The 21551-nt window shown below is 47.6% G+C and overlaps 1 protein-coding gene across 1 annotated transcript in view; it reads left to right on the top strand.

Annotated features, from left to right (window-relative positions):
* The first annotated feature begins 3598 nt into the window (after positions 1 to 3598).
* EDEM2 (ER degradation enhancing alpha-mannosidase like protein 2) overlaps positions 3599 to 21551 on the top strand; it is a 32141-nt gene continuing 14188 nt past the window's right edge. The window contains exons 1-7 of the mRNA XM_062204092.1: positions 3599 to 3782; positions 4009 to 4119; positions 6344 to 6383; positions 9625 to 9730; positions 15532 to 15657; positions 18710 to 18921; positions 21302 to 21443. Of these exons, the coding sequence (XP_062060076.1) occupies positions 3685 to 3782; positions 4009 to 4119; positions 6344 to 6383; positions 9625 to 9730; positions 15532 to 15657; positions 18710 to 18921; positions 21302 to 21443 (835 nt within the window). The 5' untranslated portion in view covers positions 3599 to 3684. The remainder of the gene's footprint in view (positions 3783 to 4008; positions 4120 to 6343; positions 6384 to 9624; positions 9731 to 15531; positions 15658 to 18709; positions 18922 to 21301; positions 21444 to 21551) is intronic.

Below are 21551 nucleotides of genomic sequence, written 5' to 3'. Positions count from 1 at the left end.
AGGAAATGGAACAGCTGGGACTCGGACCGGTGCCCATATGGGATGCTGGTGCTGCAGGTGGAGGATTAACCTCCTGTGCCACAGCGCTGGCTCCACCTGTAACATTTTGAGTTACTCTGGGCAGAAGCACAGTAAATGGAACTAATAAATACTGCCTCCCCCCCTTTAGGAAAAGAGGGAGTGGACATTTGGCCCAGTGGCTAAGACACTACTTGGGATGTCTTCATCCCATATAAGAGTGCCTGGGTTTGAGTCTCAGCTGGGATCCTGTCTCCAGCTTCTTACTCCAGGAGACAGCGGTAACGGCTCGAGTGATTGGGTCCCTGCCCTCCACATAGAAGACCTGGACTGAGTCCCTGGTTCTTTGTTTTGGCTGGGTTCAGGCCACCTGTTGCAGACATTTAGGGATGGGAGATCTTTGTCTGTCTGTCATTCTGCTTTTCAAATAAGACAAATAAGTAAAAAATTTCAACAAAAGAGGTATAGAGGAGGTAAGGAAGAGAATTAATACCAAGAACTTAACGTGTACCAGTCACTGTGTTGAGAATTTCAACTCTCTTATCCCACCGAATCCCCAGAAATCCTTTACGGCATTGTCAATTTCCACATTTCAAATCAGAAACGGAGACACCCTGAGGCTAGGCACCTTAACCTGATTCTCTGCACAAGTCAATGTTCACAGCTGATACTTGGACTACAGCCTTCTAGAACCTTCTGTAAACACAGCGTGAGCCCTGAGGCTGAGCAGGAGGCGTCCTCAGGCTTTCCGGAGAAAACTGTGAAATTAGTCACATGAATTGTGAGAATATAGGTCATGGTCTTATTGTTCTGCGACAATGTGGAAAATGCATATTTCCATTAATCTGGAAAAAGAAAAATTATGAGTTTTTCAATTTTGCTCGTAAGGAGACTTACCACTAACAAAACTAGGAAACCTGGCTCCACCCTTCCTGCAAACATTTTATCCACATTAGAGTTTTGAATGGGAGACAAAAAGACAAATTACAGGATTTATAAATGGAGGAGAATAATTAGGCCAGGGTGAATTTCATAACAAGCAAAGGTCCAGATATGAAAAATACTCAGTGTTTGTGCTAGGCCAAACAACAGCCTCCAAAGTCCACATCTTAATCCCTGGAACCTGGAAGTGTTACCTTCCCCGGGAAAAGGGTCTTTGCAGATGTACATAGGATTAAGTTAAGGATCTTGAGATGGGGGTGGGGGTGGGGTTTATCCTCTATTATCTAGGTGGGTCCTACCAGCAATCACGAAAGTCCTTATAAGAGAGACTCAGAGGAGTGCCACATGCCCACTGAGGAGGAGATAATGTGAAGACAGAGGCAGAGATGGGAGTGAGACAGCCACAAGCCAAGGATCACCAGCAGTCAGGAGCATCTGGCCGGCAAGGAACACATTCTCCCCGAGAGCCTTTGGAGCGAGTGTGGCCCTGCCAAAAACTTGCTTTTGGCCCAGTGGAACTGTTTTCATGCTTCTGATCTCCAGAACTATGAGCGAATACATTTATTTTACTTTGAGCCACCAGTTTATAGTAATTGGTTACAGTTGTTACTGGAAACGAACACAGTGCTCCTGTGTTGTTATCCAGATCTCGGCTTACCATCATCTCCTTTCCTTTCCACCAGGCACAGCCCTTTCCCTTCCCTGTTTTTGGGAGAGTTTCCCAAATATTCTGGTATTACTGAGCGTCTCCTCTGCCAGCATGACAAGTGCTTTACATGCAATAGCTCATTGAATTCTCACAGTCCTAGGAGTAGGTATTAACATTCCTGTTTTACAGATGAGAAAAAATGAGTCTCAGAGGAAAACTGGCAGGGTCACACTCCTAGTAGACAACAGAGCTAATAGTACCATCCAGGTTGACCAAATCTACTGGTTCACTCCTCAGCTGCCCACAATGGCTGGGCCCCAGACAGAGTCAGGAGCCAGGAAGGCAATCTGGGTGTCCTAAGTGTGTGGCAGGAACTCAGTTATCTGAGCCATCCCCACTGCCTCCCAGGGTCTTCATTAGCAGACAGCTGGAGTCAGGAGCTCACAGAGTATGGAACCCAGGCGCCCATGTGGGATGCTGGCGCTGCAGGCGGCGGCTTTACCTGCAACACCACAGCACTGGCCCCTTAATTCCATGCTTTTAACCTCGATGCTATACTAGCTCCATCTCTCAGGATTAAGGCAGGATGTGTCAGCTGGTAGCATTTCAGGACACTTGCCTGAGGGACAGTTCCAGGAAGCTGAATCTCAAAGGAGACCACGCCTGCCTGCACTGCAGCTCAAGAAACGGAGCAGGGAGCCAGTGCTGTAGTGTAGCGGTTAAAGCCGATGCCTACAGCGCCGACATCCCATATTGGCACGGGTTCCAGTCCCGGCTGCTCCACTTCCAATCCCGCTCTCTGCTATGGCCTGGGAAAGCAGTAGACTATGGCCCAAATCCTTGGGCCCCTGCACTCGCATGGGAGACCCAGAAGAAGCTCCTGGCTTCTGGCTTCAGATCGGCACAGCTCTGGCTGTTGCGGCCATCTGGGGAGTGAACCAGCAGACCTCTCTCTCTGCCTCTTTGTGTAACTCTGACTTTCAAATAAATAAACATATCTTAAACAACAACAACAATGAGCAGCCACTTCCACCCGAGTGTTTCAGCAAAGAGAAGAGGACGGTCAACTCAGGATGAAAGAAAGCTCCAGTTAAGAGGATCTCAGAGATCCATTAGTAAAAATGTCTCCTTTTGTAGATAAGGATATTGGGCCCAGAGAAGGGGAAGCGCTTGCCTGAGGTCACACGTACAGATTGTGTGAGGTGTACTTGTTAAAGTCCAGATCTGACTTCAAACCCAGGGTTGGTTCCAAGGCACATCACAAGGATCAAAGTCAAAGATGTCGCTGTGGAATAAGGTGCTGACTAAACTCTCTCTAGTCATTTCTGATGAGGGAACCTTAAAGGCAGGGCCATGCCTTCCCAGAATTGTAGTGCCCCAGGATCTGCATTCTCACCAGGGACACTCTACAGGGCTCACTGAGACAGTCCAGGACAGTGGCGGGCGGGAGCTTCAGGGTTGGGATGGACACTGAGGGTCCAGGATGAGGTGACCACATCCCACAGCGTGTTATGAATTTCTGTAACTCAACGGATTTTCAGGAAACCTTAAGAGTGGTGGATTTGGATAAATAAACGTAAGTGCATCTTACGTTTGAGAAACTCAGTACTCTTAATCATAGCAAAGGCTGAATATTTTCCAACCATCTTTACATTAAAGGCTAGGCAGTAAATGCGAGTCCCTGCTGGTCCCTGCCCTCACTCGTGCTTAATAAGGTGGTCAAATAAATGTGATAATTCAGTTAAAGTGCTTCATACAACATTAGGATACAAAGAATGCTCAATAAGAGCGAGTGGTTATTAATAAAACATTAACTGGTAACATTAGCACTAGCAGCCACTGTCCTTAAGACACGTTGATTTCCACTTGGGAGACTATACATCCCAACACGCTCTGTGCCTGGGTTCCGCCACCCACTGCATTCTGGGTCTTGTAGTCCGGAAGTGAGCGACCGATTTCTCGGCGCGCAGGCGCAGTGGCGCAGATCCCCGGAAGACCCAGCGGCGGCTCCCAGGATGAGCGGGTGGCGGTGGCTGCTGCGGCGGCGGCGGCGACGCTGACAGGACACGAGCTCTATGCTTTTCCGGCTGCTCATTCCGTTGTGCGTGCTGCTGCCCCTGCACCATGGTGCGCCAGGTCCCGACGGCACCGCGCCCGACCCTGCCCATTACAGGTGAAAAGGGTCAGGCTCCCGCTCTTGCAGTCCCCGTTGGGACTGGGAAGCGCCGACCGGGTCCCTTCCCTTTCCTTCCATACCAGGACCCTTACCCTGACTTGCACGGGTCCCCTCGCTGGACCTCGGCGGAAGTCAGCTGGCGAGTGTCACTTTCTGCCCCTCCTTTCTTCTAACTGGTTTCATATTCCGGCCCCCAGCCTTATTTCTCGTCCCCCCTCTCCAGGGAGCGAGTCAAGGCCATGTTCTACCACGCCTACGACAGCTACCTGGAGAACGCCTTTCCCTACGATGAGCTGCGACCTCTCACCTGTGACGGGCATGACACCTGGGGCAGGTAGTGCCAGCGGAAGGGCAGGGGGCGGCCGGGGTCTGGCGAACTCGTCCTAGGCGGGAGAATCAACCGTGGCTGGGAGCTTCATAGTCCCTCACCGCTTCCGGAAGCTCCCACTGGGGCCAGGGCTGCTCTCTCCTCAGTTCCCACGCAGCCTGCAGAAAACTCGTGGCTCAGCCTGGCGCGCTGGACCTCTGAGCTCTGGTCCCTCGGTAGCAAGCACCAGGTTATGGGAAGGTCGTGGGTAGAATTTTGGAGACATAGGAAGGACTCCGTGGGCCAGAAAACGCAGTCCGTTCATTTTGTGGGTAGGCCGACAGGTCCAGAAGGGGTTGTGACACTCCCATACTTCAGGGCCTTTCTGGTTGGTGCTCCCTGTGGCTGAAGCACACTCTGCCCCTTAACCTCACATCCGGGACTCTGGCATTCCTGTCTTCGCTCCGGATGTCACTCCTCCGCACTCCTCACAAGAGGCCTGCTTTTTATTTAATTTTTTTTGTAGCGTGCCTCAATCTCTGACAGAATCATTTTCCCTCGTCTGCTGGTTTGTCTTTCTCATTTCCTCTAGCATTAAAAACCTTGCTGGAACTGGAATTCTCTGTCTTGTTCCTTGCTGAGGGGTCATTGCATTAGGTGAAGCTGACATTGATTGAACACTGTGTTAAGCATTTTTTTTAAAAAAAGATTTGTTTATTTCAAAGAGAGAATCTTCCATCTGCTAGTTCGCTCCCTGAATGACTGCAGCAGCCTGACCTGGGCCAGGCTGAAAAAGAGCCGGGAATTCTGTTTGGGTCTTCCACATGGGTGGCCGGAACCCCAGTGTTTAGGCCATCTTCTGCTGCCTTCCCAGGCGCATTAGCAGGCAGCTGGATTGGAAGCAGAGTAGCCGGGACTCAAAACAGGCCCCCTGACATGGGATGCCGTTGCTGCAAGTACAATGCTGGCCCTGTGTGAGCATCTTACTGTATCATCTCTTTGTGTTCTCATAAACACTTCTAGGAGTTAGGTGCCGTTATCCCTGTTTCAGAAATATTTATAAATGATATCATCCCCTTGTATGCTAAGGATTCCAATCACTGTTAACTTTCCTGTATATCTTTCTAAAAATATCCTTGGTTTATGCCCTTATATAGGTATGTGTGTGCACATTTTTAAAGTTAACTTTTTGAAGGTATGATTTATGTAAAATAAAAGACACTCATTTTACTTTTTTTAAAGATTTATTTTATTTATTTGAAAGAGCTGTAGAGACAGAGAAAGAGGTCTTCCATTCACTGGTTCACTCCCCAGATGGCCACAACGGCCAGAGCTGCACTGATTCAAAGCCGGGAGCCAGGAACCTCCTCCAGGTCTCCCACGCAGGTGCAGGGGCCCAAGGAGTTAGGCCATCCTTCACTGCTTTCCCAGGCCATAGTAGAGAGCTGGATTGGAAGAGGAGTAGCCGGGACTAGAACTGGCGCCCATATGGGATGCCAGTGCTTCAGACCAGGGCTTTAACCTGCTGTGCCACAGCACCAGCCCCAAAGACACTCATTTTAAGTGTATAGTGACCATCATCACAGTCAAGATGCAGAGCACTTCTGTCCCCCTCAGAGTCTCCCTGGTGTCCCTTCAGAGTTAACCCCTCCACTACTACTTGCCCTAACAAGGCTGATCTGCTTCCCATCAGTATGTCTCTGAAATGCAGATGGAAAGAGACTCCGCTACCTGTTCTGTACCTTATCATGTTCATTTAACAGCGTCACTTGAACAAGTGCCACCAACACCTGGAACTTCCGGTAGCAGTCCTTTCGATAGGGCCATCTTCTGCACTGTTCGTGCCACAGGTTAATCACTCTTCAACTGGCAGCCAGTTAGGTTCTTTCCAGCGCTTTGCTGTTCCCAAAAACACTGCCCTGAGCACTCTCAGACAACTGTGCAGTGTGGGATTCATTCCCAGATGCGGAATATTGCTAACAACCTTATGCTGCCTCGCCACAGCTGAAAAGAATGCCAGCACACGCAGGTGATGTCTGTAATCACCACTGAGCAGCGTCTGCTCGCCCGCTCTCCCAGGTGCACTAATTGGTCAGCGGATCCTTGTGTTTATACTGTGGCTACTGTAGTACGACTGTAAGTGCGATGGGTGGAGGTGTCCCTGTGCCTCACTTAGTGTCGTGTGGGATCTGATCTGGGGGCAGTCATAACGTCTGGTGTTACTAAGAAGTCGGTTTCTGTCCTTTTACAGTTTTTCTCTGACTCTAATTGATGCTCTGGACACCTTGCTGGTAAGTGTCTTGTCTTTGTCGTTTCCTCTCCGCCATTGTGTTACCCATAACCTTCCTCTTTTGACAGCGTGGGTGAGTGAAACATGAATTCCTCTGCCTTATATTTTTACCCCATGATTCTGAAGCGTCAGACTCTGGGTGCCCAGCTAGTCAGGGGAAAACAGTGAATTCCAACTTAGTCGGGCTCGGATGTTTAGCAAACATGAGTAGAGGACCTGTTTAGTACAGGGAATTGTGATAGACTTCTGTAACTCCATGAAACTTCGAGGATTGTATCCTCCCTGTTTTCAGAAGCTTACATTGTAGTAGCCAAGTTCAATGACATAAACTAGTAATAGTAACTAGTTGGTGTGTTATGTGTGGGCTTGTGCTAGGCACTTCACATGGATTACTTAGTTAATCCCGGCAATAACTGTGAGGCAAGTACATTTACTCCTTCAGATAGCTGGGGAATCTGATGCCAAGGAAGGTGAGATGACTTGGGCAGGAGACAGAACTATGAAAAAGCACAGCTAGGACTTGGACTTAATGCTGTATGAGCCCAGGCTGTGACCATCAACCTTAAAAAGGCCATGAGAAAGCGTTTAACAACTTTCTCCCTTTTCTTTTCTTTTCTTTCTTTTTTTTTTTTATTTTATTTTTGACAGGCAGAGTGGACAGTGAGAGAGAGAGAGACAGAGAGAAAGGTTTTCCTTTACCATTGGTTTACACCCCAATGGCTGCTGCGGCCATTGCACTGTGGCCGGCGCACCGCGCTGATCCGAAGCCAGGAGCCAAGTGCTTCTCCTGGTTTCCCATGCGGGTGCAGGGCCCAAGCACTTGGGCCATCCTCCACTGCCTTCCCGGGCCACAGCAGAGAGCTGGACTGGAAGAGGAACAACCGGGACAGAATCCGGCGCCCCGACTGGGACTAGAACCTGGTGTGCCAGCGCCACAGATGGAGGATTAGCCTATTGAGCTGCGGCACCGGCCTCTCCCTTTTCATTATTTCTAGTTCTCTGTCACCAGTTTGATTTTCTTGTATGGTGGATCTTCAGAAATTTTTGTGGAAAATATGTATTATGAAAAAAACTATGCATGGATTTCAAATATTTTTGCACCCAAATGAACTTATCTTTTAATTGCATTTCCATGAACTTTTTGAGGTGCTTTTATATTGATAATATCTATAGGATTGTGATCACTATGTAGATATAATTTAGTTGTTCTTCCGTCCATCCTTCCTTCCTTCTTTTTTTACTTAACATTAACTTGTGTGTGCTTGTCCTTCCATTCAGTATTTCTTGAGGACCAGCTGTGTACAAAGTATAGTGCTAGACTCTGGGGTTATAACGGTGAGTTTAAATAGACATGGTTTCTGCTTGCCTGGAGTTTATGATGTTAGTGAAGTAAACAACAATCAAAGAATAACTTTAGAAAATGTCTAATTACAAAGTAAGGTGAGTGCTGGGTAGCAAAGGAACACAATTCCAAGAGTGGTTGTAGCAAAAGAATCTGACCTAGGCTGAGGAGGTCAGGGGGACTTCCCTGAGGTGGAAAAGGGACATGTAAATGGGGATCTGAAGGAGAAACAGGCACCAGCCAGGAGAAGGAGTGGAGGAGGAAAGAATGTTCTAGGTGGCGTGAACAGCCTGTGCAAAGGCTATGTGGCAGGAGAGAGGATGGCAGGTGCAGTGAGTTGGAGGAAGGCCAGCGTGGCTGGGGTGTGAAAAAGGAGACGAAGTAAAGTGAAGCTAGAATGATGGAGACTACAAATCTTGTTCACTAAAGAACAAGATTTTGATCTTTAATTTGAGCGCAATGGAAAGTCACTGAAATTTCTTAAGTAGAGGACAGGAAATGGTGAGGTTTCTCTTTTGAGATCACTGGTTGCAATGTGAAGGGAGATTAATGTGGTCATTCAACAAACATTTGTTGAGTAATTGCTTCATGAGCTGTGCTTGGCACTGAAGAAATGTAGACATGAGTGAGGCTCCTGCCCATACAAATATTTTCTTAATATGGGAAGAAATGGATGTCCTAAGAGTTGTGTGGTAAAATTCTTGGGATCCATTAAAGGAAGAAGAGGTTAAAGGAGAAAGCTAAGGCTTCCTGAAGAAGGTGACATTTAGACGATCAAAGATAAGTTGGATTTGGAAAGGGGAAGACACAGGAGGGAGTGATTTCCTGTCTGAAGGCAGGAAGTTGGAGACAAGTGTGTACAGTTTTACTAATGCAGGTTAAATGAAGGTGAACGGTAAGAGACGTGATCAGAAAGAGCGGTTGGGTCCAAATTGTAGTCATTGGGTGCTGGGATAGTCAGGATTGTTTGGCTATAAGTGCTAGAGACCCAAGATGGAAATGTACTAAATCAGATAATGAAAAAGTTCAAATAAAGACTGGCCTCAGACCCAGCTGGATCCAGACATGTAAGTGATGTCATCTCAAGTCCCTTTTTCCATCTCTTATCTCTGCCCTCTTTGCTGGCTGTGTCTCAGGCTTTCCATAGCTGGCAGGGTAGCCAACAAGAACTCGACTCTTGTAGTAACCTTTGTGGCGAAAGAACCCCCCCTTTTCCATTAATTCCAGAAACAGGGTCTACATTGATCTGACTTGGGTCTCACACTTAACGCTAAACTCATGGTCTCACAGAACTGCCCCAGCTCCAGAAATGAAGTCTGCTTTCCTGGCAGAAAGATGGGGGGTAGCGAAAGCTGTGCCAGCTGCGTTTGTTCCGCATTATTAGGAAAACAGAAGCCTTTCTGGAAGTGCCCAGTGGACTTTGCCAGGGCTGGAACTGACCGAGTAGCACAGTCGCCTTTATCAACAGAGGAAGCTGAGAAAGCAAGCATCTGCGTGTCCGACCCCTGTGGTGGGAGGCCGTGGGGTGAAGAAGTTGTGAGTCAGTCTAGAGCCCACTGAGCCATAAGATTTTCCACAAGGTTGAATGTGACAAGAGAGGGCTTAGGACAACAGGCATCCGCTGCAAATGTCAAACTAAAACCTCCTTTTGTAGTTTCCATCTTTTATGTTGTATGGGTCCACAGTGACTCTTGAATTGGTACCTGGGAACTGACGTAACTTGAGTCTTGATCCTGGGTTTCTGGGTGATTTCTAGCTCCCAGTGCTTCTCCCTCTCCAGTCCTAGGACAGAAACTGGAGGTCTGAAATTGAGTAAGTGACAGCTGCACCAGGATAGGATCCCAAACTCTGAATTCGGCCCCTGAGAGAGGCTCATGGCCAGGTCTCTGCTTCCTTGCAGATTTTAGGGAATGTCTCAGAATTCCAAAGAGTGGTCGAAGTGCTCCAGGACAATGTGGACTTTGACATCGATGTGAACGCCTCTGTATTTGAAACCAACATTCGAGGTGAGGGGTCCCTCAAAGGCCTGTGTGTGGAGGAGCCTCTGTGTTGTCCAGGAAGGGGTAAATAGGCTCTTAACCACTGACCCTGCCAGAGCAGTTGGCTAAAACCGGCGACTGACAGAGCATCCTTCCTTTTGGAGGGGGCACGATGGTGGTGGTCTCGGCATCCCCCTTCAGTTTCAGACATGAATTTGAGCAGTGGACAGAGAAAAGACTGGAAAGAAATAGTACAAAACTACTCTTGTATTTGACATATATTTGGTGCTAGGCGTACAGCTATGAACAAGAAAAACATAATCCCTGTCTGCCCAGTAGAATTTCTGACATGGGGGCAGTGTTTGACATCTGTTTTCCCAGGTGACAGCTGCCAACTGCATGAGCTCTTAAGCACTGGAAATGTGTCCACTGCCACTGAGTCGGTGACTTTTTCATTTCTTTTAATTTTAATGAATTTAAATAGTTTCAAGGTTAGATATTTTAAATTAAATAATCATATGTGTCTAGTGGTTAATAGGCACATCCAGGGTATTAGTTGCCAAACTTGGCTGGCTATAAAAACCACTTGGGACCTTTTAAACTGTTCGGATGTGGAGGATCCACCCTCAACTTCATAAATTGGGATCTTTGGGTTGGGTCCTAGAATCAGTATTTTTAGCAGATTTCCAACTGTTGTTGCGACACTACCATGGCCTGTACTTATAATGAACAGCTAGACCCTTGCTTGACAGCTGTCATCTCTGGATGCAAAAGTTACATTTGCTCTCTTAATTTATATGTTTTCTGCAATGAAACTTATATTCCAGATATGTGATACCTGAAAGTTTAAGAAAGAGGAGAGAGTGGAAGGGCAGCACAGTATAAAGTCCTGGTTTAGGAATCACACTTAGTTTGAGGTGTGCCTGTGGCTATGATTCACAGCTTCTTGGGCCAGTTTGTCATCTGTGCAGGATGGTTGTCCTTATGTCTTTGTTTCTGCTGTGGACATAATTATACCACCTTTCTTTTGGTTCACATGTGCCCTGTGTATCTTTTTCCACCCTTTTACTTTCAATATCTTTTGTAAATAGCATGTCATATTTTATTTAATCATTCTGACAATTTTTAAACTGTAGCATTCACTGTAATTATTGAGATATTTGCACTCATTTCCATTTTTTCTTTTTTTTTTTATAAAGATTTGTTTATTTATTTGAAAGAGTTACACAGAGAAGGAGAGGCAGAGAAAAAGAGAGAGAGGTCTTCCATCAGCTGGTTTACTCCTCAGTTGGCCACAATGGTCAGAGTTGTGCCAATCCAAAGCCAGGAGATGCCTCTGAGTCTTCCAACGTGGGTGCAGGAGCCCAAGGGCTTGGGCCATCTTCTGCTGCTTTCCCAGGCCATAGCAGAGAGCTGGATCAGAAGTGGAGCAGTTGGGACTCAAACTGGTGCCCATGTGGGATGCCAGCACTGCAGGCAGTGGCTTTACCTGCTATGCCAGAGCACCGGCACCCATTTTGTTTCAGTTGTCCCATCTTTGTCACTCTTAGCTCTCTTTTTTCATATCTTCTTCTTTTTTAATTTTAAGATTTTATTTATTTATTTGAAGGCAGAGTTACAGAGAGACAGAGGCAGAGAGAGAGAGAGCAAGAGAGGTCTTCCATATGCTGGTTTACTCCCCAGATGGCCGCAATGGCCAGAGCTGTGCTGATCCAAAGCCAGGAGCCAGGAGCTTCTTCCAGGTCTCCCAAGCAGGTGCAGAGGCCAAAGGACTCAGGCCATCTTCTACTGCTTTCCCAGGCCATAGCAGAGAGCTGGATTGGAAGTGGAGCAGCTGGGACTCGAACTGGTGCCTATATGGGATGCTGGCACTGCAGGCCATGGTGGCTTTACCCACTACACCCCAGTGCGGGCCCCTATTTTTTTTTTTCTGAACTATTTTAACTTCTTGTGTCTCGGACCTTAATACCCATGATCCCTTGCTTTCTCTCAGAAGTTCTTTCTTTAGAATGTCCTTAGTACAGGTATCTTCTTGGCCGACTTTCTTAGCTTTTGTTTGTGTGAGAATGTTTATATCTCACTGTTTGGCTTTGAAAGTTCTGGAAGGATTTGGAGCTAGGTTGATGCTGTATTCTTTTAGTACGTTGAAAAAATGTTTCCATTATCTTCTAGTTTCTTGTTATTAAGAAATAATCTATCAATCTAACAATTATTTCTTTGTAGATAATCTGTTTGCTTTTCACTCTGGCTGCCCCTTCCCTTTTAAAACATCTTATTACAGAAATTTTCGAACATACATGAGTAGAGAAAATAGTGTAACGAGTGAGATGTACTTATCCCCTGCTGTGTTCCACCGACTGCGTTTGAGATCTTTTTCCTTTGGTGCTCTGCAGTGTTTCTACCAGGTGCATAAACGTGGAGTTCTTTTTGTTCTTAGATTCTTGGGTCTGAGGATTGATGTCATTCCCTAGGCTGAGGAAGTTCTAACTGTTCTCTCTGCACATGCTGCCTCTCCCCCGTTTCTTCCCTCTCCTCTCTAGAAGACCTACGTGACATATGTTCCACTTTCTCACTGTCTTCTCCAGCTCTCTTCTGTTTTTTTTTTTTTTTTTTTAAATCTTTTACCTCATCATGTTATATTTTGGATAATTTTTTTCAATCTGTCTTCAAATCCATGAATTCTCTCTTCAGTTACATCTTTTTTTTTTTTTTTAAGATTTTTATTTATTTATTTGACAGAGTTAGACATTGAGAGAAAGAGACAGAGAGAAAGGTCTTCCTTCCGTTGGTTCACTCCCCAAATGGCTGCCACGGCCAGAGCTACACTGATCTGAAGCCAGGAGCCAGGAGCTTCTTTCCTGGTCTCCCACACGGGTGCAGGGCCCAAGCACTTGGGCCATCCTCCACTGCCCTCCCAGGCCACAGCAGAGAGCTGGACTGGAAGAGGAGCAAGCAGGACTAGAACTGGTGGCCATATGGGATGCTGTCGCCGCAGGTGGAGGATTAACCTAGTGCGCCACCTTGCCGGCCTCTTTTTTTTTTTTTTTTTTTTTAATATTTTTATTTATTTATTTGACAGAGTTAGACAGTGAGAGAGAGAGACAGAGAAAGGTCTTACATCTTAGCTGTTATTAAACCTATCTGTGAAATCTTAAATTTTAATTATTTTTTTACTTTTAGAAATTGACAGTTCTTTTATAAATATGCTTCATCATTTTTATAATTTCTTGCCACTTACTCATATATACTGACCTCTTTTTCCTTCCTTCCTTCCTTCCTTCCTTCCTTCCTTCCCTCCCTCCCTCCCTCCCTCCCTCCCTCTCTCTTTCTCTCTTTCTCTCTTTCTTGTTTACTTTATTTACTCAAAAGGCAGAGTTACAGAATTAGAGAGCTCTCTCATTCTCTGGTTCATTCCCCAAAAGGCCACAACAGCCAGGGCTGGGCAGACTGGAACCAGGAGCCAGGAACTTCCGGGTTGCACACGTAGGTACAGGGGACCATAGACTTGGGCCATCTTCTGTTGCTTTCCCAGGCACATTAGCAGGGAGCTGGATCAGAAGTGGAGCAGCCAGGACTTGAACCAGCACCCATATGGAATGGGAATATTGCAGGCAGTGGCTTTACCTGCTACTCCACAATGCCAGCCCATATTTCTTTCTTTATTTATTTCTTTTTTGAAACAGATATGGCTTACTCTTTTTGAAAAATATTCATTCATTCATTCATTCATTCATTTATTTTAAAGGCAGAGTTTCACAGCGAGAGAAGGAGAGACAGAGAGAGAGAGAAAGGTCTTCCGTCCATTGGTTTACTCCCCAATTGGCCAGAATGGCCAGAGCTGGGCTGATCTGAAGCCAGGAGACAGGAGCTTTTCTGGGTCTTCCACATGGGTACAGGGACCCAAGGACTTGGGCCATCTTCTACTGCTTTCCCAGGCCATAGCAGAGAGCTGGATCAGAAGTGGAGTAGCCAGGACTTGAACTGGCGCCCATGTGGGATGCCGGCACTAGAGGCGGCGGCTTTACCCACTACACCACAGCACCAGCCCCCGGCCCCTATTTCTTTTATATTGCACACAGTTCTTTTCTTTTTTTAATGATTTATTTATTTATTTATTTGAAAGTCAGAGTTACATAGAGTAGAAGAGACAGAGAGGTAGATCTTCCATCTGCTCCTTCACTCCACAAATGGCTGCAATGTCTGGGGCTGGGCCAGGCCAAACCAGGAACCAGGAACTTCTTCTGGGTCACCCATGTGGGTGTAGGGTTCCAAGGACTTGAGCCATCTTCCACTGCTTTCCCAAGTGCATTAGCAGGAAGCTGGATCAGAAGTGGAACAGCTGAGGCTGCAGCCAGTGCCCATATGGGGTGCCAGCTTTGCAGGCTACAGTTTTACCTGTTGTACCACAGTGCTGGCCCTGCACATAATTATTTTCTATTCTGTATCTGATACTTCCAGTACCTGAAATGATGGTAGGTATACTCTCTTTTTGCTGACTCTTAGTCATAATATTTTGTTTTCTTGTATGTTAAAATTTTATTTATTATTACCTTTTAAAAAAACCAACAACTATCTGTGAGATTCTTTGAGCCCTAGATTGGATGTGAGTTCTGCCAAATAAAGTTTTTGTTTCTGGGGCTTGTATTGTGGCATAGCCAGTTGAGCCACTACCTGCAGTGCCAGCACCCCATATGTGCATCGGTTCAAGTTCCAGCTGCTCCACTTCCAATTCAGTTCTCTTCTATGGCCTGGGAGGACAGTGGAAGACAGCCCAAGTGGTTGGGCCCCTGTACCCACCTGGGAGACCTGGAGGAAGCTCCTGGCTCCTGGCTTCAACCTGGCTTAGCCCAGCTGTTGTGGCCATTTGGGGAGTGAACCATGGATGAAAGACCCCTTTCTCTCTCTCTCTCTCTCTCTCTCTCTCTCTGTAACTCTGCCTTTCAAAAAAAAAAAAAAAATCTTAAAAAAAAATTTATTTTTTTCCTTTCTACCCTGTGGCAGAAGGCACCACCTGCACTGCAGGTTTGTGGTTTTCTGGACTCTGCAGTTGGTGTGAATTCTGACTCAGGCTTGGCGAGCGGCAGGTTGTAGTTACTTCTCCTCGGGGGAGTTGTGTTTTCCTTCCTTTCACGCGGCCCCCAGATTTGAGGCATGCACTGTGCTGTCCACTAGGGGAGGTGTGCAGGGTTTCTTTTTAGCCCTTCCTTACACGGACTATCTCATTCTTTCAGGACCCAGTGTTATGTACTGCAGGGCCCTTCTCCTCAGACTCCCCGTGTGGGCAGCTGCTGCCTTTCCTGTCCTCCCCCTGCCCCACCAGGAGGAGAGCAAGCAGACGCTCAGGGTCACCATTGTGTTCCCTTGAGAGGATCCTTCAGGAGACCTGTTTAGCCAGAGCTCCAGATACAGAATGTATGTGTCTTTTTATACGTCCTGAATATTGCATAATAAATTGAAGTAATAAATCAATAAAAAGAAGGTGAGAGAGTGACAGGTGACAGAGTGACAAAGTGAGAGCAGGGGCTTTGGAATTACCACCTACTAGCTGAGTGACCCAGGGCAAACCACTTTGCCTCTCTGCACCTCAGCATCTTCTTCTGAAGAGGGGAACGTAGTACCTAGTGCGTGCTACACAATGGGGACTTAAGCAAAAGCTAGCTCTTGTGTTTGTGACCTACCAAGAGCGAAAACTTTGCAAACCTAACACTGTACAAATGTGATGCAGCCCCTTCCCAGTGAGACGCCCCTGCAGCGTGTTGAGGTTTACTCTGTGCAGGGGAGAGTCTGGCCCGTGGGGACTGTGACCTTGCTTTCTGTGCCATCTGCAGTGGTAGGAGGACTCCTGTCTGCTCATCTGCTGTCAAAGAAGGCTGGGGTGGAAGTGGAGGCCGGATGGCCCTGTTCTGGACCTCTCCTGAGGATGGCCGAGGAGGCCGCTCGAAAACTCCTCCCAGGTAAGAACCACCCAGAGGTGGGGAAGAGATGGGGTCCCTAGGTAGGTCCGTTTCCCTTGCTTGGGATGAGAGAGGCAGTGCTGAATGATTTCTGGATGGTTCTCATCCTGCCCCTTAACACTGATAATAGAAATCAGGGGAGTCATTGCATTTTAAGGGTTTTCTGGGCCCTGGTCTAGAATGGATAGGATGATTGCATTACGTCATTCCTGAGGGCCAGCGTGGTGGGGGGGTAGCCCTTGCCTTTCTTTTCTTTTATTTTATTTAAATTTTTAAAAATTCATTTGAGTGACAGAGAACCCATATCTGCTGATTCATTCCTCAAATGCCCACAATAGCAGGGGATGCTGACGCCAAGAGCTGGGAACTCAGTCCAGGTCTCTCATGTGAGTGGCAGGAATATAATTATTTGAGCTATCACTGTTGCCTTCCCAGGGTAGACATTGACAGGAAGCTGGAATTGAGAGCCAGAGCTGGGAATCCAATCCAGGAATTTCAGTATCTTAATCGCTATGCCAAATGTCCACGCCACTTTACCTTTATTTTGAGTGAGTCTTCTCACCCCGTCCCAGGCTCACACGCTCCTGAAAGAACAGGGCCTCCGGGAAGAGCGTTGGTCTCAGCATCAGGAGCTCTAGGTTCCAGACTCAACTCTGCCAGCCAGCATCTCGACCAACCCTCCCTTCCTTTCCTTGGTTACCACTGCCCCATCTATCGCATGGACGTTGTAATCCCTGCCTCCCTCCCGTGCTATGAGTTCAGAAAGGACAAGGTGTTTGGAGAACCTCAAACACTGCTGCAGTGAGAAGGGTTTGCTCAGTGGCTGAGTCGTGGCCAGGGCTGCAGGCCAAGCCTTAGTGTTGTTGTCCAGTGGGGCGGATAGGCCGGCTTCGGCAGCGTCAGCTGGACACTCTGTTCTCGTCAGGGTGTGACAGAGGCCCGAGGGCCGTTCACACCCAGACTCATCACGGGGCGCTCCCACCGGCCGTTGGGCCATCTCACTTGCTTATCCCTTCCCCACAGCACTCGCCTGCTGTCCTTGGGGGGAGCCGAGGAGAGTGAGTGAGCTGGGTCCAGGTCTCAGCCACGGCTCACGGCCCAAGTGACTCCTCGCAAACATCATGTCCTGTGTGATTCATCCCGGAGGAAACTCTGCCGAGTTGCTCCTTTTTTAAAAAAAGTTCTATGTTAAGAAATATACATGTTGAAGAGTATATAATGAATCATGATAGAGCGGGCGCCAGGTCCACAGGTCAGAGTTTGTCACTCCCCTTCTTCTTCGTACTGATGACTTTGCCTGAGATAGGCCTTGGAGCTCTTTCCACCGTGACTCGCATTTTCCTTGCTTGCCACCCATACCTGCCTGATAGCAAGTTTCTTTGTAGTAGAAAAACTTGCTGGGCCCTGTGGTTCTTGGAAGTTTTGACAACTTCGCTCACCATTTGGTGACGCACGGGCTGCCCTAGGTTGTTGACCTTTTGGCCTGGAGAGGAAGTCTCTGCCTCTGGTTGTTGCAGTCTTGCCTTGAAGGAGAAAGCCCTGGAGTGGGTGGGGCGGGTAGAGCACTGGCTGGCATTAGCTGTGCGTGGGGCAAGTGTTCCCATCCCAGCCTTGTTGGGCTCTCCCGTGTGGCCTTGGCTGAGTCACTTCTGTATGGGCACGATCTCCACCTGTAAGTTGAGGGGTAGACTGAATTGGTGGTCTGTTGGCTCATTCTGTTTGTTCTTTTAAAAATAATTTGGTCCCTAAACCATTTATTTAAAGCCAGGATGTTAAACTGAACTCTCTGGGACTGTTTAGGATCTTTAAATCTCTTTCATTTAGTCAGAATGGCGTTTTTAAAACGTCAGTGGGTGGGACCAGCGCCTGCAGTGCTGGCATCCCATATGGGCACCAGTTTGAGTCCCAGCTGCTCCACTTCTTTTTTTTTTTTTTTTCATTATTTAGAGAATACTTTATTAGTTCTGTAATCAAACCCACATAGATAAGACCTTACATATTTAATACAGTGCATTACCTCTGTACAAATGGAAAAAAAATTAAGTTTAACGTTTCTAGACCAATATGGCTGTTAATTTCTGTACAGTGCCAACTCAACATGGTAAACTGGGATACTTTTCTCAAAGTTGACAGCACAGCTAAAGTTTCCAAAAATTCAATTATATGTATGTGTATATATATATATATATATATATATATATATATAAAGACCAGTAATAGCAGTATGTTATGTATCAATAGCAGCAACAGCTTTTCCAGGTTCTGCAGTCATTTGAACAAAATTATAGAGACATCTAGCACACTCCATTAAAAAAAAAAAAAAAGGTAAAAAAACAAAACCCCGAAAACAGCAAAGTTTTGTTACTGTTGTGGTACCTGGCACGCTGCTCCACTTCTGATCCAGCTCTCTGCTATGGCCTGGGGGATGGCCCGAGTCCTTGGGCCTCTGCACCCACATGGGGGACCTGGAGGAAGCTCCTAGCTCCTGGCTTCAGGCTTCGAATTGGCCCAGCTCTGGCTGTTGCAGCCATTTGTGGAGTGAACAACCAGAGGGAAGACCTCTTTCCCCCTCTCTTTCTCTCTCTCTCTCTCTGCCTCTGCTTCTGCCTCTCTGTAGCTCTGCCTTTCAAATAAGTAAATAATTTTTTTTTAAAAAAGTCAGCAATGGTTTTAACAGGTCCTGTTTTCGTCATTGTGCCAGGTGCCCTTCCACCCTCTGTGGCTGGAACCCTGCCCGCTTCACAGTCTGCTGTTTGCCTGCCCCCGGAAGGCACAGTGTACAATAAAGAGGAGCTGCTCTAGCTGTAATGAGCATGTGTGGGGTGTGGCAGGCCAGAGATAGCCCTCTCTGTGCCCCCTCACTGGGGACAGGAGCCTGAGGGTCATGCACAGCAGTGTTTGACAGCTTCAGCTGGGCCCCTGCAGTTGTGACATTCATCTTTTGCTGGCCCACACTCTAGCAGATAACCCAGGAAGTGCTAGCTAAGGCCTTAGGCTTTGGGCTTATGTCTGAACCACTCGTGACGGAGGTCATAATATTCTGATTGTTTAGCCTTTCAGACCCCCACTGGCATGCCCTATGGAACGGTGAATCTGCTTCATGGAGTGAACCCAGGAGAGACCCCTGTCACCTGTACGGCAGGGATCGGGACCTTCATTGTGGAATTTGCCACCCTGAGCAGCCTCACCGGTGACCCTGTGTTTGAAGATGTGGCCAGGGTGGCCCTGATGCGCCTCTGGGAGAGCCGTTCGGACATCGGGCTGGTATGTTGGCTGCAGCTCTTCCTGTCTGAGCCGAGTCTGTGCCTTGGAACCCACTTACGAGGCCCACTTGCACCAAGGGAAACACAGAGTGGCCACGGAAGTGATCTAGGACTTGGGCTCAGGATTGTGATGAATAGACCAAGCCCCTGATTCAAGTTTGGCACAGAGTGGGTGGAGTGTGATAGCATCCCTTCTGGCTGGGAACAGGGGCTGTGTTAAGCTTTGCCCACTTGAGCTTCTCTGATTTTTGGCTGCATTTCTTAGAACATTAGTTCTAAGAGATGTTGAATTGCCATTCCATGAAAACGTGACTCCTGACCAATTAACTTTGGGAATACATATAGTATCCTCCCCCTTTTTTTCCCTGAAGAGTCACAATGAATGTGAGCAGGATAAAGGTTATGAAATCCTAGGCTAAGAAAAATAAATTTAACTTTGCTTAACTCAACATTTCCCAAACTTATTTGGCCCCAGAGCTTCTGTTTGCCCTCTAATTCACATTAACGCATGGAAATTTAACGCACTTGGGACCAGATGAGCTCTAAGATCAGTTACAGCTCCTCAACAGGATTAGCCAATGAGATGAGCGGTAACTGAGCCAAAGCTATCCAGGAAATAACACTGGACTAGAGTCAAGCCCTGGCCTTGCTGCGTTGACACTGACGCTGGCGAGTTACCCAACCTCTCTGGTCCTCAGTCACTTCAGCAGTGACAGTGCTGTGTTAATACCTTCTGAGCCGACTCACTATGACGGCAAGACTGGGACAGTGATTCAGGCACAGGCACATCTTAGGGAAAGTCTGGTGCTACGTCAGCTTGAGAAGCGAAGCTTGGGTGAGGAATCCTTGAAAATCCCTCCAGAAGGAGCCTGTAGTAACTCCGTGAGTGAGTTCCACACAGGCCATTTGCCCTCCAGCCCCAGAACTGTTGGTGGGCTGCCCAGGTCATCTCATCCCTCCCTATTTCCTGGCACACTGGCCTGTCTTCCTACCGCCACCATCTGTGCTTCTCTGCCTCTGGGCCTCCCCTGCTTGTCTGTGGCTGGAAATCCCAGGACTTGCACAGACTTGGCCAGCATCTGATAGCACTGAGGATTTGTGAGGAACACGCCACAGCCCTGCAGTGAGGTCACTCCACAGCGCGTGTCCACACTGGATCCAGGGCTCCTGAGCAGGGCTGAACTCAGTTCCCGTGGAGGAAATGTGCTTGCTCACACATTCCTTCCAGGGAACTCACTTTCCTCCTCCCGTCGGTGTCTCCAGGACCTGACCTTCCAGGTCAGCTGCTTTCAGTCTTCCTTGCTGAGGCTCCGCTCCTTGGGGAACCCAAGCCAGCAGCACAGGTAGCTGTTTCTGAAGATATCTGCTTCTGTGAAAGTCATATGAAAAATACATCTCTTCATTTAAATCTTTTAGAATTTATTTTTAACAGCCACGTTAAATTTATTTTTACAGCCATGTGGTTCGAAAGTCAAATGATTCAAAAGCATACCCCCCAAAAAAATCAAAAGCATACCCAGTGACACTGATGACAGCCCTCTGACCCCTGTTCTCCTAGCTACCCAGTGTTTTCTCCTTTGAAACAACCACTCTGTCAGCTTCTTGGGTGTCTTTCCTGAGTTCATGTGTAGAAATTTGTAAAATCTGTCTGGTGGCTTTATTATCACTAGCATCAGATGCCAGGTGCAGAGACGTCTCATTTTGTGGGAACAGCTCTCTCTTGTCTCCCGACTCTTACTCGCTCTCAGCAGAGCACAAACACTCCAAAGCACTCATCTTTTTCTTTTTCTTTCTTTTTTTTTTTTTTTTAAGATTTTTTTATTTATTTATTTGCGAGGTCGAGTTACAGACAGAGAGAGGTAGAGACAGAGAGAAAGGTCTTCCTTTTTGCCGTTGGTTCACCCTCCAATGGCCGCTGCGGCCGGCGCATTGCGCTGATCCGAAGGCAGGAGCCAGGTGCTTCTCCTGGTCTCCCATGGGGTGCAGGGCCCAAGGTCCTGGACCATCCTCCACTGCACTCCCGGGCCATAGCAGAGAGCTGGCCTGGAAGAGGGGCAACCGGGATAGAATCCGGCGCCCCAACCGGGACTAGAACCCGTTGTGCTGGCGCCGCAAGGTGGAGGATTAGCCTGTTAAGCCACGGCGCCGGCCAGCACTCATCTTTTTCATTAAGTCTTCAAGACTGTGCACGAGCTGCATCTTCTCTGTGCAGATGTGCAGGAAGGCTGGCTGTGACCCAGACTCACCCCTCTTTCCCGTAGCTTACTCGTCTCCCCGGAATCACTGGGGTGCCTGTCTCGTGCCTCGTGGGGCAGTTGGAGGATAGGTATATCCTCCTTTGGCCTTGGGCCCTCCCCTGGAACCATTTGTTTCCCTCCCAGGTCGGCAACCACATCGATGTGCTCACCGGGAAGTGGGTGGCCCAGGATGCAGGCATCGGCGCTGGTGTGGACTCCTACTTTGAGTACCTAGTGAAAGGAGCCATCCTGCTTCAGGATAAGAAGCTCATGGCCATGTTCCTAGGTAAGAAGGGCTTTCCCCAGGATTTTTCCTGTCGGCCTCTGGCTTATTTATAAACTTTTTTTTTTTTTAAAGATTTATTTATTTGAAAGTCAGAATTAGGCAGAGAGA

This window comes from Lepus europaeus, chromosome 10 (genome assembly GCF_033115175.1).
Source record: "Lepus europaeus isolate LE1 chromosome 10, mLepTim1.pri, whole genome shotgun sequence".
NCBI classification, from domain to species: domain Eukaryota; kingdom Metazoa; phylum Chordata; class Mammalia; order Lagomorpha; family Leporidae; genus Lepus; species Lepus europaeus.
The sequence above is the reverse complement of the archived record's forward strand: the minus strand, read 5'-3'. Positions and strand labels throughout refer to the sequence as shown.